Source organism: Centroberyx affinis, unplaced genomic scaffold (genome assembly GCF_046629955.1).
Source record: "Centroberyx affinis isolate AG114_WGS23_722 - 3 ecotype Tasmania unplaced genomic scaffold, CSIRO-AGI_Caff_v1 ptg001106l_1, whole genome shotgun sequence".
Lineage (NCBI taxonomy): Eukaryota > Metazoa > Chordata > Actinopteri > Beryciformes > Berycidae > Centroberyx > Centroberyx affinis.
Window position 1 is genome coordinate 22546 of NW_027279649.1, and position 25886 is coordinate 48431.

A 25886-nucleotide genomic window follows, 5' to 3' on the forward strand; every position below is an offset into this window, starting at 1 on the left:
TCGCTTTCATTGCAGATCACATGTCAGTCTGTTCTTTTTTTTGATGTTCCTTACAATAGGACATATGCCAATTTTCCTATTATTAATTCAGTGCAGATGGAGCAGAGGCAAAATCTCATACTCTTCTAATTAGTGGTGAAATGGCAATGATGAATCCATGAAACTTGTGTGTTTTATATTTTAAACACCCCACAAACACTGAGTCATATACAGTGTGTATACATGTAAGTGTACCGTAAGACATGTTGCTGTAAGCGCATACATTATTGCCACAAATATATTGTGATCTTTTGCATATTAATTGTGCAGATCTCAACAAGTGTATTGCGTGAGCTACCTGTCTACTTGGCTATGGGGATAAAGGGACTAAGCGTTATCATATGTGTTTAAAATACATTTAGTTTGAAGCCATAATGCAGTCCTCTTTGCAGGTATGCATTTCTGAAGTCTGTGTGTTGTTTTTTTTTTTTTTTTTTTTTAAAGCTCACTCATCCTTCACCACCTATTATCCTTTCATTAGGCTTTTTGACCCTGCACTGTAGCACCCTGTTGAATCAAATCACTGCTGGTTTCATTGGAGGGTGATTGGCTGTACACAGTCATCCTGAGACATGAATGTGACATCATTTCCTACAGCAATACACTGGTGATCACTATCAAATACATTAACCTCTGTCACGTTTATCTTCTATGAACTTACATCATTTTCTCATCTAATTGTAACTGTTCTGTCATCCGCTCTTACGACCAGCTTTCCGGCATGTTCTCCTTCTGTTTCTGTTGCTGTCCCGTTTCTGCTCATCAGTCAGTCCAATCCACCCACCGCAGGAGTGTGTGAGTTGTTCATTCAAAGAGAAGAGGTGGCTGTTGGTAGGAGGTGATTGGCATGGCGGTCATGTGCGCAGTGTCGTGTTGGGGAGGACAAATTCAGAGAGGAAACTTGCTCAGCATTCCTCTTCTTCCTCTTCAACATTCCCCGGCAGCGATGAGCTCCCCAGGTCTCTCTGCCAGTCTGTCTCTACGGTTTCCCTCTTCCTCGTCTTTCTCAAAGAGAGTATGATGCATACTGAGCAGCTGTGCAGGGGCTATGGTTAAGGGTAGCGGCTGAGACTCTGGGTTTTCCGGCTGGGTGAGAGGCTCGCTGGTGGGAGGGGAGGGCTTGGGGCTGAGGGGGTCCTCACTGGAGGGTGGGTTGGGGCTGACACCATTCACGTATGTAGTGGTGGGCAGGGTCACTGTGGAAAAGGCAGTGTTGGTCGATTCCGGAGTGCAAACCTTCTTGTCTGAGGAGACAAGCATGAGATACCGTAAGGGGAGAGGAAGAGAAACCCAAAGTCTCAAATGCAAACACATACGTATCTCCTGCCTAAGTGGCTCACTTCTCTCAGAAATCTCCTGTGCTCTTTCAAACATCAACAATAATTGCACAGGGAGAATGTGAGGATGAATATTGTTATGTCTGGCTCCCAAGGTGTAGCCTAGTGAGCTAGACCTCACATCTAGCTGGACGGTGGCAGTCTAGAAAGCTGAGATAGAGCTGAACAATGTGCTTCAGTCGGGATTCATTAGTTGCCAGATATGTCACTCAAACGAGGGTAAGTAGCACCATTAATTTACTAAGCACTTGGAATTTACCTTATGTACAACAGTGTGGCAAATGTAAATATTGATGCCCATCGTTTGGACCTAACTCAGTAAGTGAACTACAGCTGGATGGGACATCTAGTTCATTCTTTTGTTCACAAGTAAGCTGAGTTGTTCTGTTAGCTGATAAATGCCCCACAGAGGGCAGAAGAGTTCTTAGTGGCACAATCACTATAGGCAACATCAAAGCAAGACACTTTGGGTCAAAGATTCAAAGGGTCTGTTTAGGACCAGGCATGTCGAGGTGATAAATTCTGCCCCGAAGCAGAGAGAGAGATTACCTGTAATTGCAGCAGACACATGGACAATAGTGTGTGTGCCTTCAATGTACACTGTATCCATGGGGAGTTCTGAGGGCAGTGGTTCTGTGATCGTGGCCTCCACCTTGGGCTTACGAATGGTCAGCATGTATGGGTGGACGTCCAGAGAGAAGTTGCGGGTATGTTTCTTCTCTATCCCACTTAAATCTAAAATTCAAATTTAAAAGATTGTCTTCAGGGGATTTAGAACACAGTCAGATGGTCAACAAATGATGTGTGATTAAGTTGAGAAAATTTGCCATTTCACCAACACTGAAATAGCAAATCTTTATCATATTACAACTTTATTTTTGAAATGTTAATTAACTTTTCATTGTCTCACACTCACAGTGCTGTATACCTTTTGAGGGAGGATGCTGTGTGCTCTTGGTATCCAGAAGTGGGGCAATGAAGTTGTCTGCCACTGTTTTTCGTCTGAGCGGTTTGGGTTTGTCAGGCTTGGTGCTATTCTCCAAACGTGTGAGGGTCAGGGGTTCCTTTACAAAGGACAGAAAAAACAGTAACAGGTCATTATATTATAGTGCCAAGTACAGCTCAAATAACCAATGTCAGTGAATAAAGCAAAGTAAGTTAAATTTTAGTCTAAATGAGCACCACTTTTTGACAACTCTTGCTGAGAGGCTTGTCCTGCGAAGGGCCTGTTCAACTGAAAGCATCCTGCTAAGTCATCTCAATACATGTTGATATGAATCGCTGTGCTCCACTGAACATTTCCCCACACTAAGTGGTGCTCTGTTTCTTGAGCACAGTGGGTTAGGTCTGTTGCTGCTGCTGTCACTGATGTGTGAATGAATGTTGATGAATTACAACTAAAATATCAATTTGTGTGGACATGGAAACTGGTGATTGCCTTACCTTGAATGGTTGAGGAAGAGGATTTGAGGATGGGATCCATTTAATCTTCTTGCGGGGCCGTTTGATGACCAGCGGCTCTCCTCCCAGCTCTCCCACTCCCAGAACAGAGGGGTCCATGTTGGGGTCTATGGTCTGTATCCCAGAGTCCCTCACAGTGGGTGTGGCATCATGGTTAGACTGTGCCAGGGCAGCCAACAGCTGCCGGACTACATTGTCATACATGAGGTCACTCTCATTGGTGATGAAGTCCAGCCGGTTGAGCGACTTGATGTGGTCCCTGTTCTCATTGCAGAACATGGCCAGGATGTTGATATCACAGAACTGAGACTTTTGCCAGCGCCGTCGTGTCTTAATACCAACTTTATGCAGCTTGTCAAATACAAAGTTGGACTTGCGCACCACAAACAAATGTAGCAAATTAACCAGGATGATGAGGTTCATTGTGCAGAGAAGAGCAATGTCCACTGCCGCCATGATGCGCTGCAGCTGCACAGCGGGCAGCTTACAGTTGACGCTGAGCTTCAGCTCTTGGTAGCTGCTAGTGTCCGGAGGCTCGCCCAGGGCGCAGGTGAACTCATTCTGCCGCTGGCGGGCATAGTAGGCGCTCAGGTAGGAGATGGGGATGGAGCTGAGGCAGATAATAGCCAGATGGCGCGCCAGGTAAAGCTTTGCCAGAAAATTGCTTTGGCCTCGTCTCTCCAGATACTTCTCAAACAGGTTCTGCTCAGGACTCTTCTCCTTCTCTGCATTCTCTATGATCTCCCTCCTCTCTCGCTCGGTGATGCCAGGTCCTTTGGACTGGATCTGCTTCTCGATCTTCGGGGCTCGGCCCTCAGCAGCTCGGTGATAGCAATTATCAATCTCATGGAGCAGGAAGTTGAGCTCTGAAGTGAGCCGCGTGGAGGCGAGGAACTCCCAGCCCAAAGCAGGAATGTACATGATGCCAGCAAAAGCCAACAGAGCGTAGGGCAGGAACTTGTGTTCAAACAGTGAAGGCCGGAGGTTAGATTCCACCCCAGGTACAGCATCGCGCAGCTCTGTCCAGCAGTAGCCTCTTGCATACAGTGCCTGGTCTCTGGTGAAGTTGTGTGGTGTGTAACAGTATATGGATTCCTCTGAGGAGAATAAAATTGGAAATCATTGGTCCAGGTAAGCAGACATTGCTTTAACATGATGGAAGATGGACTTGTAATGTAATGTAATCTAAGTATATCTGCTGAAAGAAATATGTTTCCAGTTTAAATGTTAAGCCTCCTTCTAAAAGTCATAATCATTCAAAAGGTTCAATGAGTGCAGTTTCTTCTGCAAAGAATCTTGAATCTCTTTCAGTCTGTTTCATTTTCATCAGTGTCTCAGAGAATCTCTAAGAATTGTTCATCTCTACAGCAAAAAAGAGCTGCACTGTCTTTTAAAATACTCTCACTGCTTATTCAAATGATAAGACTGTCTGACTGGCTCAGACGGAGGAAGTGAAAACACTCCCCCCAGTCAAACTTGTGTTCTATCAGTCCTGTACTCATTAAGTGCAGCAGTGGAACAAACTTCACAGGTCTGAGTAGTTCAGCGTTGCAGCCGGGCCCTGAGGTCCACTTGCGAATTCAATTTAATAGGTGTTGGACTAAGCATCTGGGACACGGTGTACTGAGTTTAAAGGTCTGAGATTACAGATAAAAATAAGAACATTTTGGGGGGAAAAAACATTCTGAAAGTTAACAGTTCCTACATGTGCATTTAGTCAGCATTTCCTTTTTTCTGGTATGGATAATGAGGAGAGCAATGGCACAAACACTTTGTTACAGTCACACAGGGTGCTATCTGTAGTCAGTCATCCATAAATTGTGGGACCATGCTTTAGATTTATCATAAAACAAGACTAGGAGAAAACCTAGTATATGGCTGGACCGTGTTCTGGTCGACCAATGGTGTAACTTGATCACTCAGTCAGTCAGTGAGACAGACATTCTTGTTTATAGGGCTGGCCCCGCTGTTGCGGTCCAGCCAAAAACACACACAATACAGCGAATAGCCAAAAAGCTGCGTGAACACTCAGCTTTCAAGTTAAATGCTCAGTCACAGCTAGTTGATGCTGCTCTGCAGACACCCTGACTCAGCAGTGAGCTAACATCACTCCCACCCATCTCTTCCTCTCTCCCTTCCAACCACTTACCTCTTCCCCCTCCCAATAATCACTCCCCTCCTGTCTCCCTCCTGTCTTTCCCTTCACCAATCCTGCTCTCTGCTCTAGCCTTTCTAGCCCCGCTCTGCCTCTCTGTCCCTCCTTTGCACTTGCCTTCCATTGTTCCCCTTTTCCCTCCCTGCCTAGTCTCCCTCTCACCCTTCTTTTTTCACTGTTGTAGTTAGTCTCACACGGATCTCTCACACACAGAAGACACAAAAGCACTGCATGGTTAAGCCTGCACTAAACCACTGGGTGTGTTTCATTTTGAAGGACTTCCTCAACATACTGTAATTCTCTGGTCTGTGGTCAGACGTGAGGTTTGTCCATGAGTTTCCATTGCTTTCTAGGAGACAGTGCAGTGCAGTGTTTCCTCTGTAATTTTATGCAGCTGTGGTGCTTGAGGGGATAATTCTATTTTGTTCCATATCCGTTGTTGTTTGCGTCTAAGTTATGTTTCAAGTTGAGGCGGTAGTGCCAAAAATATTTTTTTATTATAATAAAATAATTACATCTAAAACAGTTGGACTACATGTATTTTAGTTTTAGATGATACTTAGGCTACATTTTATTTCATTTCACATTACTTTCAGATTTTCTCTAACAGTGGCGGTAATGTCCTTGCTGTGGTGGCGCACCACTGCTAAATTAATACAGAGGAAACACTGCAGTGTATGTGCAAATTCCAAAACCCTTATAGACCTATGCTTCAACTTAACACACTATACAAACTGTGCCTCAGTCCAAAGTGAGATGCTGCTGCTGATGTAACTTGGACAGCCAACAAACCCCCTCTAGTGGCTGAACGCCTCACCTGCAAAGTTCCTTGTGAAGACGAGGGTGACGAGCAGAATGGGGATGATGACGGTCCCTATGGTGACGACCCGATCGAAGGGCAGCTCCAGTTTGAGCTGGACCATGAGGCTGGCCAGCGCCCCACCCTTCTCATCCTGAGACGAGCCCGGCAGGATCAGCTCCTTCAGCTTCTCCCCAGCGAGCAGAGCTGTGGCCATGTCTAAGTTTTGATCAAGGATGTTCTGCATCCGGGACACACACGTCGACCCCCGCTGGGCTGGGGAGAGACCAGACGCTCCCTCCTGTGGTTAAACACTCCTCCGCACAGTCAGATACACACATACACACAGGCACACACACACATACACAAAAGATGTGTGGCCCGCTTCAGCCCCTGTCACCACACATGGACCAGGACATGTGGTCTGTCTTCTCCAGTGCTGTGGTTTCTCTACGATTTCTGACTGCGCCCCTCTGCTAGAGGAAAAGACATAATGTTCAGGAGAACACTCTTCGCTCCGTCTCTACTGTACGCATCCCTGTGCTTCGTCCTCTGTCTTCTGTGCCTGGCCTCAGTCCACACTCTGTATGGCAGGTTGAATAATGAGCTGAGTTTAAGAGGCGTCCTTGCGATCCTCAGGGAGTGTGATTGTTGGCTGATGGGTTTTCACGTGAGCTTTGGCCAAGGGAACCTCTGACCAGTCCTTTCCTGAAAGACAGACACACTGTTAGGAAGGCACAGTATGTACTTTTTTATAAATTAAGTGAGTATAAGAAAACACATAGTAACCTACTACAGAGAGCTACAAGATGCCAGTTGTGGGAAAATATGCAGACATTAGTGCAACCAGCTTTCAAATGAGCCATAGTGTGAATTTAAATTCTCGCACCTTCTTCAGCAAGCTCCCTGCTTCTTCCTATCTTCCTCTATCATGCGGCTGTGTGCGACTGATACTCACTCAATGGCCAGTGGAGTGTGTGAGTGTGGTCACATCTGAAGGGGGTGGGTGTGTGTGTGTGTGTGTGTGTGTGTGTGTGTGGGGAGGGGGGGGGTTGTCTTTGATCAAACAAGGACACTAAAGGGCAAATTTATACTCTGGAGAGAATGCTAACCTAGAAGTGATTAAAAACAGATTTTATTCTGGAGTTATTCAGTGATTTTGACAAATTTTATATTAAATATTGGTGCCATGACATTTGTAGCCTTATTTTGGACACTGCAAAATTCGTCCCCTCCCCCCCACTGGACTCCTAGGTGGTCATTATCTCTATGGAACAGCATGTTCACACTGGGATGGCAGGTGGACCCAGGCACCTGCCAGTGGAGGTCTTGTTATGATGTGTGTGTGTGTGTGTGTGTGTGTTTGTATTTGTGTTTGTGTGTGTGTGTGTGCGTGTGCGTGTGCGTGTGCGTGTGCATAAGCATGCATATGTACATGCGTGTGCATATGTGTGTGTAACTGCTGGTTAATGTGCAGGGCGAGGGGGGAATCAGCTAGCTGCGGCATGCTCATTTCACATGAAGGTTATGTGAATGTCCTTTGTGAGGGGTGTGAAATACATGAAGGGTGAAGACAGTTGATGGGAAGCCCATCAACTGTCTTCACCCTTTTCCTTCCCCACTCTCTCTTTTTTCTTTCTTTCTTTCTTTCTTTCCTTCTCCCTCACTGGCTCTGTCACCCTCTCCTCTCCCTCCCTCTCTCTCTTTAACTCCCTCAGTCTTCTCTTGTTATGCAGAAACACCTCTCGTCCATGAAAACCCTCACACAGAAGCCCAGCCCTCTGGTCCGGGGGTGGGAAGTATACTTAATATCTTGGGGAGTGGAACCTCACCACGCAGCTTAATGAGCACAGGGGACAATTAGCATAGTCTGGTCAGTGGGATGGCTTGCAGCACTCTCACCCGCATGGTGAGCAAGATCAAAACAGTCATCATAAGAAGATAATTACCTTTAAAAGGTTATAATTGAATGTTATTCAGAGCTGCATATATAATCACTGAAATGATGCAGTAATTGCTGTTACTTAACATAGATATGAATCAGATGACAAGATGTCCTTGGATACAGAATATACAGTAGAAGTTTTCTGTCAACACATTGCCTGGTGACAACCAAGAGAAGTTTGTCCAGATCCTCAAAGACTTTCTCAAGGAAGCTCAGAGGAGAAAAATCAACTTTACATAATGTCAACTTAAAGGGGCAGTATCACATTTTAGACACTCTGTTTGAGGCTGCACGGGCGACTGTCAGCCACTGGCACTGTTCCAGCCCAACAGATTATGCCCCACAGTTGGCCAGTGCCACCAGTGTTTAGAGAGGGAATCCCACATTCCCTGACTACTACAGTGTGCCACTTGGCTATGGCCAGTACAGCAGGCTACAAATAGATGGAGCCAGGCAGCAGAACTCCAGTTCATTATGAATTAGGTGACTGATGAACTGGGCAGAACTTCCAGTCAGGTTGTCTGACACTTGTTCTCAGACCTTTACCTGGCTGATGTAAGAACCAGAAACCATGTCTGACATGATGAAAAAGAACTACAGTAGTCCTATTATACATTTTAAGAGGGCGCAGTGTAAGTCCCTATAGGAATACTGTATGGATATTTTAAAGGGATATTACACTGATAGCACAGGAGATAGAAAAATATCATAAAGTACAATAAGATCAATAAATCCTCACTTTTGAGTACCAGACAGACTATAAGTCCCTATACAAACATTATAGTGATTTTTCATTAGGGTGAGAACACCATTATAGCCTAGTTAGTCCGTGTTGGACTAGTATGCGTCTCACAGCTTCCACTTGGCAGGTCTGTGACTCCAGGACACTGAAGAAAAAAAAAGCCCAATCGAAACCAAGAGAGCTACAGTTTCATCAGAGACATTGCAGTGATTTGCAGCTGTCCGCAGACCAAAAAAAATGTACGAGCCGTTTCAGCACCTGTGCGGCGGACAGCTCCTGAATAACAGGCAGAGACGAGGCGCTAAACATCTAAAGTGTGTGAGTGTGTGTGTGCGTCTGCGTGTGTGTGTGTGTGCAGGCTATGAGAGAAGAGGATATCCTCCTGTCGGACTCTCAATGATGCTCAATACCTGCATCAGCTGTCTACCTGTCCACATCGGTGACAAAGCGCCGGAAAACCCACGCGCCGTCTCCGGTGCAGACCTATCGCTCGCGGCTACAAAACGAGCCATGTGCATGCGGAGAGGAAATAATATAATTTACTCACCATGTCTTGCTGCATCTCCCGGCACAGTAAGAGTTAATCTGCAGTGCGGGCGAGCCGCTACAGCGTGTATCCGGGCACACCGGTTTGTTCCGCCTTTTCCCCAGCTCCCTCCCCTCCCCTCCCCTCCACTCTCCTCCCTCCCTCCCCCTCCCTACCCCGATCTGCCTCTTCCTCAGAAACAAGGGATGAGATAATACATCAGGATTCAATTGTTCATCACATCACTTCGCTCTTAGCCCCGTGCCTTAACCGAATTAACACGGGATTACGACCGCGCGATTCACAAGGAGAGGTGGTGACTGCGCAGAGCTGCTGGAAAAACAACTAAATTATGTTGTAGCCTTCATTAAGGAAAATAACCGATCATATAATCAGGTTTACCTTAGCTACATATATCACAGAAAAAAATATATGTCCCTATGAATATTACTGGAACATTACAGTGATGCCATCGGCGATAAAATTATGTCACTATAAACTCACTATTGAGTGCCACAGACACACTTTAGGATTATTCTATTTTTCGTGAAGCCAGGACAGGATCGCATGTGAGTAACTACAGGTCTAAGATCGCCTACCGCTATTCAAATCCTCTGTTCATTTAGTCTGCAACCTAACAAGGCAATGACACGGAAATACTTTCCTATTGATAGGTCTGATGAGCCTGTCCATCATCCATGAATTTGGGACCGGCACACACTGTTGTGCTGCAGTTTGTCTTTGGTTAGGTCTGGAGACATGTGGGGACCCCTAATGGGAAGGATGTCTGTCATTCAAACTCATGTGTCTCATGGGTGTGGCGCCCATTATCCGGAGTTGCATTATTTGTTGCATGCAAACCTTCAGAGGCAGCAGGAGCGAGGAGATGATCTGTGGGGATGTGGGGTGGATTTGGCTTATAATCAGGGTTGTAGTGGAGGGTAAACCCGCCTAAACCCAAGTTTACCCACTTTTAATTTGTAAAATAAACTTCTATGCCATAAATCCATAGTATTTATATAGGCTATAGTAAGTAGTGCTAAACTGATCTAAGTTATATGAAGATAGCATTTTAAGGCAAGTATATATAAATAGCATAAAATAATAATTTTGTGAAAGAATTGAATATTTCTTATATGTTATCGCCTACTCATGACCACCGACTAGAGATCATGGTTTACTCGCCTTTTATTTGCCACTACATCCCTGCTTCTAATATAGGGCACTTTGCAACTGCTTGGGAAGTTGAAACATGCACAGTGCAACTGCCTCTCTGGCTGCGATTTCAAGGGGCAGTGAACGCGCAAAGATGGCGCGCCCCCGATGTTCGTCAGCTGGACTGAGCCACAAGTCAGTTTCCTCGAGCCGGTTTCCGCCGGTTAGGGAAGCAGCTCCTCACTACGTGTGCTTCCAAATATAGGGTCTCTCTCTATGCGTGTGTGTGTGTGTGTGTGTGTGTGTGTGTCTCCGCCGCGGCACCGCCGCAGAGATCCTGGTGGAGATGACTTGGTAAAGAGACGCGATGCAGCAGCTCTCTGGTACCTACAAAGGATGCAATATGTGGGAAAATCAAATAACCAGCACGCCGAAAAAATAAATTTCACATATACTTCAGAATATGCTCAGAAATATGTTTGAACACATATAAACCATGGCCAAAAATGTATTTGCACATTTATAGCCTATATTTACAATGAATGTCATCTGCATGTCCAAATAAATTCTTTGGCCAATTTTTGCATATTTAGAAACATAAGCATATTCTATTCTAAAGTGAGTGTGACATATGTTGTTCTTTTGTTCTTTTCTTTTCTCTTTTGAATGGGTGCCAAAGGTCACCTTTATTGTCAGTGATTCATATTGACTAATCAGTGTTGTTCTCTGCAGTTTCCACTTTCCTGTCCATGGTGCTGAAACAATGGAGCAGAGGAACCTCTGATGGCAGCGCATTATGAAATAAAAAATTATGAAATAAATTAGTAGAAGAGCAATGACACAAGCACCAGTCTCATCTCCCAACCAACAAACAATAGGCCTATGTTCAGAGGTTGAAAACAACAAACATATAAGCCCATACAAGCCCATACAAAAAAAAAAAAAAAAAAGTGGCCCGGGCTATATTTTTAATATATATAAGGCTATATAAAGCACAATCTAACATATACAACAAAAAAAATAGTACAAAAGTAGTAGTAGTTAAAAAATATCAGTAAATATATTCATTATGTATCCTGGGATAAGATGTCGGTCTATGTGTATTTCTGTATCATAAATCCATGTATATGGTCAGAATATGCAAGAATTTTAAATGTGATTTGTCAATAGCCTACATAATACATTATTATAATTTCTGTCTATCTACCTGGATAGATCAATAGAGTGTGCAACACTAAGCACAATAGGAATGACCAGACATAAAATGCTATAGACACATCTTTACATACAGTTGATATCAAACATTTTATTTTTCTAAATGAGACAAAAATGCAGTTAAGACTGGCTGCACACAAACAGTTAATAGTAAACAGAAAGTTTTTTTCACTGCCTTACATCAATAAAAATATTTTGTTCTTTTATTGTAAACTACTGTGACCGCTGACCAGACTACTGTGCATGAAGAGACACAGATAGGCCTAACACTGAATAAAATATAGCTCACAGTATGAAATGAGCTATTGAAATATTGAAGGGTGAGAGTGGTAAGATGAGTCACTTTTTTATTATGGAGAAAGAAAATCTGTGGGGAAAGAAATGTGCCATTGTTTTTACCAACATGTGCCACATGTGTTTTTAGGATGTTTCCCATAGATGCTGCTGTTTCAAAAGGATGACCAGACCCAAGGTTGGAGTAAGTTGAGCCAGAGCTAGAGGTAAGTTTAGCCACCATGTGTTAGGATGTCCGTTTGAGAAAACTACAAAAACTGCATATAGTTTTCATTTTAGATAATGCACTAGTGGGACACATTTATACTTGGATGTATTATTATGCATAGATAGTTGCCCCATCCCAAATAGCTCATATCACAAACTTGACAATGTTTTTGACAAAACTGCATCATCCATGGAATCCAAAATGCGTTTGGTTTAAAGAACACATTTATTGTATAGAACAGGAAGATCATATTGCGTTAAACATTACTAGACATCACAAAACCCTGTTTGAGCCTAAGTACTAGATACCCTTTTTATTACTGAACATTGGCTCACTCGTTTCATTAATTATACTTGTATACTTTATATGATGTCAATGTAATTATCCTGTTTGTACTTTAAAAACTACAGGGAGTGGTTCAACTTACCCCTCCACAAATTACCCCACTCTTCCCTACAGTAAGCAGATTGTTAAAGCAAGTATCAAAACCCCGACATCAGAGAAAAACACAGTGCTTATAGCTTTATCTATGCACATATCTTCACCAAATTAAAATCCCATCTTATATGTCCCTCTTAGCTTTCAACCTCTCTCTCTCTTCATTTTGCAGCTTCTTGTGTTGTCTCCCTCTCTCCTGCTCTCCCTCTCTTTCTGTCTCTCTCACATCCTCTCCAAATCAATCTCTACTCCTTTTTCTTGTCTTTGTTCTAACGTTTCTGTCTCAGGGTTGTAGTCTTCCGGTTGCACAGCTTTCTCACAGCTGTTTATTCCTCCTTCCTCTGCTTCTCACACCCTTAAAACTGTTCATTGAGCCATTTGGACCACGACTGCCTTCCAGGCCTTGTCTTTGTCAAAATCCTGCAGCGTTCCATTGGGTGCGTGCTGCTGAGGGAGCGAAACAGGAAGAGGGAGCGCGGAGAAAGAAAGAGGAGAAACACAGAGGAGGGGAAGGGTGACATACAATATTGACGTAAATGATGTGAGAAGATTAAGCAGCAATTGTGTCATTTTTGGATGTTTCTTACTGTATGACCAGCTCATACATATTATGTTCTCACACTTCAGTGACATTTACTTAGAGCTGGCGAGTCTCACACCTCGGAACGGAAATAAATCTGTCATACTCCACTCTCACAAGTCTCTTGTTGGATATGGAGAGAGATAGGAGAAAGGAGAGAGAGAGAGAGAGAGAGAGAGAGAGATAGAGACACAGAGAAACAGTGAATTAGTGTTTTTTTTCCCATGATGTGTGTGCGTTTGTGTGCGGATGTGTTTTATGTGCTGTACCTCGGAGTAGTGGGATGGGGTCTGCATGCTGTCGTCCCACTCTGGAGCCCCCATGCGGAGCTGGCTCTTGTAGGCGGCACAGTGCACCACAGTGGCCAGAGTCAGAACTGCCTGCACCAGCAGCAGCACCATCAGAATCAGCAGCAGGATGTCATAGGATTGCTGGGATGCACACACACACACACACACAGGCACACACACACACACAGGCACATAGACGAACACACACATAACGAACACACAAACGGATGCGGATGAGATTAGATGACATTGTATGAAATCTCTTATAAGACAGTTTCTCTAAATTCTAGTCATGTACTGAAATGGAGGCAGAGGCAGGACAGAATCACACATATTGCGTACCACCGATAAATCTACACATAATAGACCTGGGGTACATTCACCTTAGCTGTAGGTACGTCATGCAGGAAGATCTCCACAAAGCTGAGCACGCTGCAGGAGAGGAAGCCGGAGGCTGAGAAGAGCAGGGGAGACGTCACGCTGCTGATGGCAATCAGCACCTCCACCTGGGAGACAACGGGGGAAAAAAGGAGGAAAAGTTTGGGGATCAAGGAGAGAGAGAGAGAGAGAGAGGGATTAGACACAGTCTGTAGAATTACAAAAGAGATTTAGTAATGAATGATGAAGATTATCCTGCCTCAGCGGGGATTTAGACACCTGTCTTAATGAGATTATCTATTATTATCTAAAAATAATGAGAACCTAAAGGCGCCATTCAGAATCTGACTTTGGCGTCACCTGTGGTGTCAAGAGCCCCTTACCATTGGCTTTAGATTAATTTCTTTGGATTTAATACATTTTTCACTTCAGTGCTGATTGCCATTGATAGAACAGGTTGTAACAGGCGAACATGATTACTGAATGTATGTTAAAGAGTTTCCGTTTGTTTTTTTTCATATATGTATTTTTATTAGAATTTTATTGGACAGTTGACACTCAGTGGGACGACGTGGGACAAGGGGCCTTGTGTGGATTCAAACCCAGGAAACAGCAGTTACATGGTATTTGCTTAGCCAACTGAGCCACGAGGATCTGTATGGTCTTTGTAAACATTTGATATGGACCAGTATTTGAGTTATGTCAGAGTCTGACAGCTCCAAATATATCACTTTCCATCCACCACTCCCACCCTTTGAGAATGTGTGAAGCTCTTTGTTAATGTACTAAAAATGGCCAAGACTGGGGCTGCAACAAGTAAAATAATGTGATGTGCTCACCAGACATCTGTTGGGGTATTCTGACACAACATGGCTGGCAATAGCACTAGGGAAACACTGCAACAGATAAAAGATCAGACACAAAGTATGTGGTGAAGCCAGTGATTGACAGTAGCTCATAAATTACACAATCTCTCTGTCATAATGAAAAGGAGGCTTCGGTAAGAAGAACTTACTGCCACAAGGATCCAGAAAAAGGTGACAGACAGGTAGGGCCCGGGCAGCAAAGCGTCCATGTTGAGTGCAATAATACCTCCAAATACAGCCGAGATTCCCACTATCACTTCAATCACCTATGAGAGACAATCCTCAGTGACTGATAGTGGCCCATATTGGAAACTATAAGAAACAGCTCATGCATTAAAGCTGAAAACGAAAACATGTCCCTACTCACAGAATATGCCTTAAGGAGTCGAGTGGGGAAAACGGCAGGGGTTAAAACCATGGGTCTGTCATATGTCACCGGCTGGGAGATGGAAGGAGAGAAGATTGAGAGGAGTTTGGATGAAGGAGAGTGGGGTGGAGGGAGGGAGGGAGGGAGGGAGAGAGGAGTATATGTGAGACATCAATAGGGAGACCAAAGGCAACCAGTCACTTACATCCACACACACACTCAGGCCCACACACCTTCCTGTGGCTGCAGCAGTCCTCTGCAGAGCGGGCTGACAGGATGACAGTACTGGCCATCAACACCTCCAGCAAAATCATCAGGATGAGGTTAAAGTTGATCTGAGCAGGAGGACAAGCAGGGAAGAAGAAAATAAGGTGGGAGAGACCAGAGAGGAAGAGTGGAGAAATGAAAGAGAGAAATATGGTTTGTTTCGTACAAACTATACAGCATGACAAACCGTGAAACAACTTGATGCTTATGTACAACCAAGGGATAGTTAAGAGTTTGCCTTATATTAATAGATGACCTATGATGGATTTACATTGACAGCGGAGGGGCTCAGGACCAGTTTACAACCAAACCAAACCAGGCAGGTGGTCGTCACAGCGAATGTTGAGACGTACACCACCTGGAAATCTGACACCTTGAAATAAAAACAAGAAAACACAAGACCTGCGTTAGCATCTCGCCTTGAATCCCCTGAGGAACTTCAATTAAAAACCTATTAAAACATAATTATGTCTCGTTTGCCACTGGTGTGTTTGTTGCTTACTTACTGCAACGTGTCTGTTCTTAGCGATGGCAAAACTAGCAATTGCTGCAGGGACGCCCTGTGAAGAATACACAAGTAACAGGCAACAAACAGATGAAGCACATGATTTGATGTATAACCATTTATCTGTTTAGCAGATGCCTTTTGGACATTATGCACAGTGGCTATGTTTTGACATGACAGTCCAATCTGATGTAAAAGCAACAAGATACAGTCGTGCAATATCGGTATGTGAGCATACTGAGATTACACTTGATGGTCACTTACAGAGCCTGCAGCGCAACGCAGGTAGTCCATGGCAACAGGAAACACATTCCCCAGGTATAGAGAGAAACCAGACGTGATAAGCAGACTGCCCTGAAGACACACACACATGCATGCATGCACATACATATGCAGACACACATAAATCATGCAGCTCACAGACATAAAGCGACATCATCAATTATACCCTAACATATTCATCCGCCCTCTTCTTTACCCTTTTGGCAGTTTATTCAGCCCATGTTCGTTCAGCATTGAATGTAAACAACAATCTCTCAAATACATTTACAGAATGTCAAGTGAATGACTGAGAGAGCAACACCTATTTCAGCTTTGATCCTTTGAACAGTGTGAGCTATACTACCATCCCACATGGGAGTATGTTTCTCCTTAAATGTGGAGGCACACAACAAGATTTCTTGCACCATCCTACTCAAATTTTCAAGATTGGGATGCTCCCAATCCAAACTTTCACCCCAATCTTTTAAATTTGTGTGTAGTGGACTAAACAGGTAAATCTGTCCAAAATCCTGCAGTGTGCCTCCTTTGTAACTGATCGCCTCTACTCTCACCCCTATGAGGACACTGTAGAGCCAGGCCCTGTAGCTGAAGCAGGGGTGCTTTAGGGGCTCCGGCTGGGCCAGCTGCAGGTCACTGGCCCTCACGTCCACCGTGTAGCTGTCCCGCTCGGGCCTGTCCCGCTCCACTCCCCTGTCTGGCCTCCTCTCCGCTTCCCTGTCCTGCCCCCTCTCGCCCCGTCGTCCCAGCGTCCCGCCGCCCCTCTCCAGGGGGGGCATGTGGCTGTAGGTGAACTCCTCTCTGGCCGACAGCTCCTCACGCTGCATCACCAAAACGGGCGGCAGGTAACAGCGTCCTTCGACAACAGGATGGGAACCCACGACTGAGGATTAGCCTCTGGGGAAGGAAGACGTTCAGACGCTTAAGTTGCATCAAGAAATTTCAAATAGGCAAAGTAGCTACAAAGGAAGGGGATGAAGCTGCAGCAGGCAGCAGGGTCGCTTGGTGATTAGAGAACCAGAAGAACTGGGTTCAGGCCCTGTGAGAGCAAGCATCTGACCTGCTGAAGTGTCTTTGAGCAAGACACAGAATCCCTACCTGTTCTGCAGCTGAGCCTGACCTCTGACCTCCATGTAGAGGAAGGCAAGTGCAAAGAAAACTTCACTCAAGCATCACATGATTATAGTTGAGGTCATTGAAAGGGGAAACTAAATCTTTTTAAACTAAAACTTTTATCTTATATATCTTTCTTTCATCTGTGATCATTTTCACCATCAAGGGTGTTTTCTCCACAGCTACTAACATCAAGAGGCCCAGAAAGTTTGATCTCAATATGTTGATAATATCAAGAGGCCCAGTAAGTTTGATCTCAAAATTTTTATTTTAGAAGGAAATCTGAATGCACCAACATGGTAATCCAAGAACATGATCTATGAAAATTGCATTACACTGAAAGCAAATCAGTCATTAGGCTCTTGAATCACGCAGCATCACAAAAACAACCCTCTCCCTTTTGTCTCCTCGAGCCAAGAGGACGCCACTTGTTTCAACTTCCCCTTTTTCACCGTTTCTTCTGCCAAGTTCCTGTAAACCCCCTAACAACCTCTTCCTCTCCCCGTATTTTCCTTCCGCACTCACCTGTTGTTGTGTCTATTGCAGCAGAATCTCCCCCAGGTATTGCCCAACAAGTTATCCTTCACCAACTGAGATCAAATCACCACATGGAAGTCGGCTTGTTTTCGTCTACAGCTCCTTCCACTCCCCATCTCTCTCCCTCTGTCTTCCACTCTCTTTCACCCCCTTTCTCCTCACTCCCCCACACACACCCTTTCTCTCTCTCTCCCTCTCTCTCCCTTACCCAGAGGTTCCTCAGAAAACAGTTCTAAAAAGTTTTCGAGCCGTTCAAAGCGTGGAACAAAAACACATGGCTCTTGTGCTGCCAGCGCACTCTGTGCCAAAGGGAGACGGCCTGTGAATGACAAAGAGGGGGAGGATGAAGGGGCTCGCTCTGGGGGCAGAGTTAGTAGGGCAAACACCCTTTTACCCTCCCATTTGCTCACACATGCACACATACATGCACATGCACATCGACCCACTCGCAACACAGAACACTAGACATTCAGAAAAGGGGATACACAAAGTGACGTATTCAGAAATTCCACTTCATAGCTCGAGAAATGCAGCAGCCACGGACCAACGGCCTCTACAGAATGCCACACAAATCATGTACACTGTCAAACAATCGGCTTTGGTTATACAGCTGAATGCGTCCCCCTGTGGAGTTCCCCTCGCGACTTCCCTTCATGTTACTTAGTGCTCCACTTGCAGTTCACAGCCCAGTAAATCAAGATGCCCAACAGGGCTTGAGAAAAGAGGCGACAGAGACATTTGGTGGTGGGGTTAATCACGTGGCTTCTTGTCTGACACAGCTAATCTGACAGTGGATCATTTTAGTGCTCCAAACAGGAATCTCTCAATCACTTTATCACAAGAATAAATCCTTTTGGATGCAGTTCCAAAAGGTTGAATAGCCCACACTGTTTGTTTGTTGTGTGTGTGTGTGTGTGTGTGTGTGTGTGTGTGTGTGTGTGTGTGTGTGTGTGTGTGTGTACTGTCAGTGCATGAGCATGTATGTGCACCTCAGGATTCCATTCAGTCTTTCACACAGCAGCAACATTCTTAGCTCAACATTGTTCCTGGGCAGCCGTAACCATGGCGACTCCTTAACAACTGCTGTCACCCCTTCCCTCGCCATTCTTCTGTCTCCGCCCAACACACACACACACACACACACACACAGAGAGCAAATAACATACACACTTAATGAGATAAAAGTACATTGCAACTGTGCAATGATTGCTCACAGTAACATGTTGTTTTTATGTTTAAACCAGAGAAACAATTAAGCCTATTAAGTTGTCATGGACATCATTAACTTGGAGATAATGGCTATACATGCAGATTTTTGGACTGTGTATTTACAAGAGTAGTTTTTTTTTTCATTGAGACCGCAAAGATGATGTGAGGAACATATTAAGGGAGACAATCGTTCTGGCAGAATTCAATCCTGCAGCAAAAACCACTCTATCTTTTCTGGGCTCCAGAGGAAAATTTTACAATTACGGAATGACTGTCTGGGTTGGATCTTTTCCTTCAAATAATTTGATTGGGAAAATGTATAATTTCATACACAGCTAGGAAATTGCAGAGCCAAACAAGCCCTGAGTGTCCTGATGCTTCTGACATTTTGTTCTCATGAAGAGTAATGAATAACAGGATCATGTTGGGAAAGGCGCTGGCACTTGGGTAGCACTGTAACAGGCTGGCACAAAGCCTGGGGCACAGATGACTAACTGAAAATAAATATCATCCAGCAATCTCAAACAGTCATTTTAGATTATAGACTACCAAGCACCATACACAGTGTGTGTCTGGCTGGTAAGAAGGAGAGGATCAGCAGTGCAGAATGACCACATACACGGTTTTCACAGCCTTGCTTTTTTTTTTTTTGCTGGAGAGTAGACTAGACTAGAGAACAACGACAGGTCTGTTCTCTCTGCACCGCTTCTACAAAAGCTTTGATTATCTCTCTCTCTCTCTACCTCTCTTCATATACTGTCTGTCTGATTGCCTCTCTCTCCTTGACTTGCTTTGTAGCTTTCTGCCCGTCTCCCCCTCCTTGACCACCATACTCCCACTCCACCGCCTGCTCTTTGAGCTTACATGCACATCTGCACATTGCTGCAAACCATACATAATATAATCTGAAACATACAGTATGATGTGCTATATAAGTAATTGAAATCACTGGTATTTTAATCAAACAGTGACCCTATCAAAGTGCTGTGAATTCAAACAAATAAGGGAACCCAGGGTTTTTTGTTGATGTTGTTGTTTTTGGACTATTCTACCAAGACCGCATAAGGTTGTGTGCAGTTGGGTGCCACATTAAACCAATCCCCAGCTGGGATCTAACCTTTTTAGCTGTGGAGAGCAAAATACGAGAACAGCTTTCAAAAATTTTACAACAATCAGAATAATTGATGTCGCTTCGAGGTTGTTTTGGAGCCGGAGACTCGCACTAGAAGAATCTAGAGAGGATTCGTAGAGGTTCTTTATATTAATCTTTATAGAGGAAAGATATATCAAGTCACACATATACATGTCATGTGGTTTCACAATCCCTGGAAAACAGCCGACAGCGTTCAGGAGCGAACAGGGTTAAGTCTTTGAACCGGGGCTCTGAGCCTCTCTCACATTAAACGACGACACCATTCGACTGCTACACATTTAGAGACCCATGCTGGTGACAAAACTCCCTTCGCTCTCTCTCAGTCTCTCTCAGTGTCCATGCAGCTCCGCAGCCTCATCTCCAAACAATTAAAACAGATAATCCAAAACACAGTCATCCCTCTGACATGCAACATTGTAACACATATAGACATTTAAAAGATGAGCCTTTTTTTTTTACAGCGATATCCAATGGTAAGACACATGAGAAAACATCTGCGGATATATACATTAACTTACATTATCAATAGCTTTGTTTTTTGTTTTTTATCAACAATATTTACACAGCAGTGGAGGAAGGAAAAGTCCTCTTTCTACCCAATTCCCCCAAAGTCAATTGATGAGCGTCCCTACTGTCACATTACAGGTACGTGTCAGTTGTTTGTCTCGTTTGGCTTGGAAGAGTAATCAGCATAGATAATGCGGAAGAGTGTGACAAATATACAAATCAGTTATTCTGTACAGGTCCAGAGGAATAAGTAGATGATCACAACATGAGGCAGCAGTCCCTCCTTATTGCCAGGGAGGAGCACACACCGGTGGCTTATCACATTACACTGAGGTTGTGTATCTTCTCAAAACATCAAGCCACATATTGAGACGCTCCGACCGGCCGCCGTTTGTTCCTCTGCAGCTTCACCTTCACAGAGCCTCAGCAGTCTATCCAGTTCTTGTGTTGTGTACTACTTTGCTGAACGAAGGACTTAATTACGTCGATGAATGTTATTGGCAAGTTGTAGCATAATACAGTTATCTTATGACAGTCATTCTAACTTAATGCATAGCAGACGGATATCAACAAGGCAGACAGACAGACTTGTGACTATCTGTGCTAAGAGAACACGGAGCGTATTAGCAGTTGATGAGCTTCACAGGGACACGGATCGTAACGGGACAGTCTGGGAGTCGTGTTTTCCTCGCGCTCAGACGATGTATCCATTGGAGAGCTGGTCTGTCCCGCCGATGCGTATCAATACAGTGTCATTTCTCTGATCTCTATGGGCAGGAGCTCAGACGATGGATCCCTTGGAGGAGGACAGGTGGATGGACTGGATGCGGATGGCCAGCGTCTTCTCCAGGTCCTGCAGGATGTCACAGCCGGGGCTGTCGGGAGGCGCGTCGTACAGCAGCTGTTTGAACGGCTCCAGCTCGATCAGCATCACCATGTTCTTCAGGAAGTAGCCCTCTATGTAGGAGGCCAGGTCTGGAGCGTCAAGAAACTGACAAAAGGAAAAAAGAGAAGACGTTTATGTTTTTGCACATTCCAAAAGCAGACTTTCTGCATATCGCTGATGATTATTGACATAAACCCCTAACAACCTCAGAACAAATTCCTGTCACAGCAAAAACAGCTTCATCTGTTATACTATAGTTCCATTTGGTGGACGCTTTCATCCAAAACACCTTACAGCACCATGACTGCACTGCATACATGTTAAGTGTGGGTGGCCAAATCCAGATTCCCACACTTATTAAATTCTAAAACTTTTCCATAAATTCCGACCATATTTTCATGACTGCACTACTGCAATGTAATGAAAAGCAACCTTTACAAATGCCATGACACCAAAGATTTGTTTTGATTGAGACTCACAGCAATCACATTGCAGACCACTTGCATTTCTGCTAGCTCATTTTTGTCGCAGTTTTCCAAATTAAAATGTTAACTTTATTTTCAAGTTTACAAAATGATAAACTTAGTATCATAATTTATTATCAAATTTTCAATATCATTACATTTCCAAAAATGTAATGATATTTTAAAATTTTCCAAAACATTTCCAGTCCTGGAAAATAAATTTTCAAATTCTTTTCAAAAAAGTTTCATGACTGTGGGAACCAAACCCCTAACCCTGACAGTGTTAGTGTCACGCTCGGCTCACAGAGCTACAGGATTGCATTCTATTCTATTCTATTCTATCAGTCAGTTCCTCCTCAGTCTGTACTATCCTGTACCTTGGTGTGGTTGTAAATCTCCACACAAGTTTCAGTGTTGATGTTCTTGGAGCAGATTATCTCACAGTGCCGCTGCAGCGCCTCTAGCTGGAAGAACTTGGCCGCAGACAGGAGCTGCAACAGAAACACACTTTGTCTTTTACCTGATAAAATATTTATCATTTAATAAACATTAAAAGCTGACTGATTCAATATCCATTGTGAGATTAACCCTGAACAATCGTATCATGCTGGGCAAACCAAATAAGCTTGAGTGATTTCATCTTATGTAGTTTCCTTTTCAGTGTAACTTCCACACGGCTCATGAGGTTTGATATGACTGGCAGGTCTGCACTGAACGCTGCAATGATGACCTCACCTCCATGACATCAGTGTTCCTGATGTGCAGAGCCTCTGTTCCTCCGCAGTACAGGTACTGCATCACCAGCTGGAAAAAGACAACCCAAAAAACCACAGCAAATCAGCTCACTCACACACAAAACAACACATCTAAGTTTACCATAGGATTTTGTGCACAAATATATGAAAAAACACATATTACACAGCTCTACAAAGCATACATATAATTGTATAACATAGCAAAAGAAGGAGTATGGATATGTGGATCTAATCTTATTAGTCTCTCTCTCTTAATCACATTACCTGAAAAATGAGATATTTGACATGGCTGATTTCAATGCATGTGTTTTCTCCGGAGGGCCTGTTCGCTAGAAGTAACTTGAACCTTGAGAGAAAGAGAGAGAGACATAAAAGAGGAGAAATCACAGCCTTGGCCAGGAAGGATAAACCCTGATTTAGTCTTTGGTGTTTTACTCAAGTTCTTAACGCTCCGCAAATGGGGATAATTCTCAGTATTATGTAGAGCAGGTTATGGCACAGAGGCAGAATGGCAATGAGCCCTGAAATCATGGGTTGATTTTAAAAGGATTTTTCCTCATGTTCTCTCTCTGACGTCGCCGTGCCAACAGAGGATCAACAACACACATGTCGTTCCCCCTCAATCATTTTATGACACGACTGATTAGCCAACTTTAACACAACATGACGTGAAAGTAAAATGGATTTGCTCTCAGGATCCCAGGGGCTGTAAAAGAAAAATAACCTTATAGATCAGCAGGAGGGAATGTATTGACAGATCATCTCATTAACATTTCAACACAGTTCCTTAGGGAGTCACTTCATCATCTCACCCAGTGTTGGGAATCCTATTCCCATAACTGCATGTAGAATCATGAAAGTATTCGTTCATTACTATATGGATTCACTGACCTTTACATGAGAAATTTGACCAAATATCGGGACAATAACTAACCTGCTGGAAGCTGTGAAGAGCAGGACTTTGTGGGCATAAAACGGCTTCCCCTCCACCAGAAAGGTCACGTCTGACATCTCCTTATTGTTCAAGAAGTGAGGGTCTGAAACACACATGACCAGAAAAACTTTATATTTTTCTGATAAATCATAAAAAAACACAAGGAGCGTATAACTTAGCCCTACCAGCCAGTCATTCTGGACACACTGTATCAGTGAATTATATTTATGTTACACTGCCTGTTACAAGCTTTGAGCACTAGATGGCATTCTGTGCTCTGTTCATAGGGCTTTTCAACATTGGGCCTGTATAGTAGAGTCAATGCCATACATCCAATGCCATGTTCAGTGCCTTTGTGCTGCTTTTAATGTTGCATTTTTTATATACTGCCAAACTGTATAGTTTTACACACTAATCCAAACTATTATACTGAGTCTTTCAAATGCTAAAGACAGGCCCTCACCCAGGCGGGATGACTGTTTCCTCTTGATCTCTGCCAGTTTGGGAATGGGATAAGGGCCGTAGCACTGGGTGAAGATGACAGCCAGCTGCTGGCTGATCACCTCGTTCTGAAAAACATAGACAGAGAAACACAACATCAGAGGGTGAGAGACTGGTTCAAATCAACATCCACAAGTCCATGTTAGGCAAAAAACAAAAGTGCTTAACCCTCTTCTCCTGCTTAAACAAGCCCAACACAATTAAAACAGGTTACACTTCTGCAGCTTTGTGTCCAGCTCAACATTCATTCGTTTTATTCAAGCAAATGTTCAAATAAGTCATGTATTTATGACTATCTCGCACCTTTGAAATGGGATTAGATGGATATCAGGCTTGATTTATAACACCCACAGTTCCTCAGAGATGAATGGGGAATATTATGTGACAGGCTGAGTTAGGAGTGTGTGTGTGTGAATGAGAGAGAGAGAGAGAGAGAGAGAGAGAGAGAGAGAGAGAGAGAGAATGGAGAGAGGGATCCTTTTATCCTCTCCCTAACTTCCCACTTGTGTGTTTATGTGATTGTGTGTGATTGTGTGTGATTGTGTGTGTGTTCCTAAAGCCTTTCAGCTGCAGCAGCGGTGTGCAGTCAGGCTGCTGGCTGCTACTGAAGCGTGACAGCTATTAACAGCCACCTATTCCACCAGGAGGGACGACCAAATATGCACTTCTGTCATATTTTCCCCCTCACACACACACACACACTGAACTCACAGTTGTCCAGCTAGGCACAATGCATTACAGAATGTAATACACCAGGTATGGCTACCTGGTGTAAATATATATACACCAGGTGAAGTTATTTGTGTTCTTTTTCCTGGCGTGTATGTAGAAATACTAGATAGATAGATAGATAGATAGATAGATATAGATATTTGTATGCCATATGTTGCAAAGCTTTATGTGTTTTATTGTGTTTGATGTTATGTGTTTTTATTGATTTTATTTTGCTTTTATTGTTTTTGTATTGTTCTCATTATGCACATTTACTGAGCAATTTTAATGTAAACCCTTTGGATTGGATTGAACTGAACTGAATTGAATTGAATTGAATTGAATTGAATTGAATTGAATTGAATTGAATTGAATTGAATTGAATTGAATTGAACTGTGTTGAACTAAACAAAACTGAACTGAACTGAACTGAACTGAACTGCGTTTTGAATAACTGTTGTTGTGCTTGCAGCAGGCTGAGGCAGCGGCTCTCTGGCTAAGGGAAGATGAACGGCCTGCACCTTGAAGTCTCTCGTCCTCAGGACAGGGCCAGCAGTGATAGGGGTCCCTGAGGCCTCGCAGAGATGGGGGTCACTGGCCCCGCCATAGATCAGCCAAAACACAGACAAGGACTGACAACTGCAGCAATACACTGAAGGCAACGATTGCCTCTGTGTGTCTGTGTGTGTGTGTGTGTGTGTGTGTGTGTGTGTGTGTGTGTGTGTGTGTACGCGCACGATTGAGCATTTGTGTGTGTCTGCAGGTCTGCGCGTGTGTTTATTTATGTGTGTGTCTGCATTCTTTTTTATTTTTTATTTTTTGACAGCAAAACTCATCTCGCTAGCAGGGCACGACTAAGCCAAGGCAACAGAGGCAGAAGAAAGAGAGGTGCCGACGATGCTGTTTTAAGTCTAATCCAGCCTACCAAGGGGATCATGAGCCGGAGTAATGAAACGCTGCCCCGATCTAATGAGCAGCAGCAGAGAAGAGAGAGGGGGGCCTATCATAAATCATAATCATTTGAGGTAATTGATATTGAGTAGGCCTGTGGGGCGCTGTCAGTCACTGTGAAGTTGACGGCGGGACTACCTAATGACAGCCATACAAACAGAGAGAGGAGGTAAAGCCATGGCTCAGTATACTGAATAGGCAGATTGAAGGAAGGTAAAAGATGCAGAATGAAGTGGAAAATAGTGGGATAGAAAGAAAGATAGAAAGATAGGAAGTAGGGATGGGACGACTCTTATCTCACGATAAGTTCAATGACAAC

General features: G+C 43.9%; 3 protein-coding genes across 3 annotated transcripts in view; all 3 read right to left on the reverse strand.

Moving 5' to 3' along the window:
* Positions 1-966: 966 nt before the first annotated feature.
* Positions 967-6038, reverse strand: panx2 (pannexin 2). The gene is made up of 5 exons (XM_071523700.1): positions 5810-6038; positions 2820-3934; positions 2305-2440; positions 1926-2111; positions 967-1283 (listed from the first exon to the last, which is right to left on the reverse strand). The coding sequence occupies exons 1-5, from the start codon at positions 6036-6038 to the stop codon at positions 967-969; spliced, it is 1983 nt and encodes a 660-aa protein (XP_071379801.1).
* Positions 6039-12680: 6642 nt separating this feature from the next.
* Positions 12681-16673, reverse strand: mlc1 (modulator of VRAC current 1). The gene is made up of 12 exons (XM_071523696.1): positions 16583-16673; positions 16401-16534; positions 15832-15921; positions 15569-15622; positions 15334-15435; positions 15029-15130; positions 14796-14867; positions 14578-14694; positions 14402-14458; positions 13568-13690; positions 13164-13325; positions 12681-12761 (listed from the first exon to the last, which is right to left on the reverse strand). Exons 1-12 carry the CDS (start codon positions 16671-16673, stop codon positions 12681-12683), a joined length of 1185 nt encoding a protein of 394 aa, XP_071379797.1.
* A 3330-nt stretch (positions 16674-20003) lies between these two features.
* The window catches only part of btbd11b (BTB (POZ) domain containing 11b), a 69213-nt gene continuing 63330 nt past the window's right edge, over positions 20004-25886 (reverse strand). The window contains 6 exon segments of the mRNA XM_071523692.1: positions 20004-21356; positions 22093-22206; positions 22451-22519; positions 22735-22816; positions 23405-23507; positions 23868-23973. Coding sequence (XP_071379793.1) covers positions 21147-21356; positions 22093-22206; positions 22451-22519; positions 22735-22816; positions 23405-23507; positions 23868-23973 — 684 coding nt within the window. The 3' untranslated portion in view covers positions 20004-21146.

What these genes read in the sequence shown, in the direction of transcription:
- panx2 (XM_071523700.1), bottom strand. Translation starts at nt 6,038, where the DNA reads ATGCAGAACATCCTTGATCAAAACTTAGACATGGCCACAGCTCTGCTC. An exon ending in CTCTTCCTCAACCATTCAAG is followed by an intron (nt 2,441 to 2,819) that starts GTAAGGCAATCA and finishes TCCTTTGTAAAG; the next exon opens with GAACCCCTGACCCTCACACG. An exon ending in TGTGTCTGCTGCAATTACAG is followed by an intron (nt 1,284 to 1,925) that starts GTAATCTCTCTC and finishes TTGTCTCCTCAG; the next exon opens with ACAAGAAGGTTTGCACTCCG.
- mlc1 (XM_071523696.1), bottom strand. Translation starts at nt 16,673, where the DNA reads ATGCAGCGTGAGGAGCTGTCGGCCAGAGAGGAGTTCACCTACAGCCAC. An exon ending in GACTCCTTAAGGCATATTCT is followed by an intron (nt 14,695 to 14,795) that starts GTGAGTAGGGAC and finishes TGTCTCTCATAG; the next exon opens with GTGATTGAAGTGATAGTGGG. An exon ending in ATGACGTACCTACAGCTAAG is followed by an intron (nt 13,326 to 13,567) that starts GTGAATGTACCC and finishes TGTGCATCCCAG; the next exon opens with CAATCCTATGACATCCTGCT.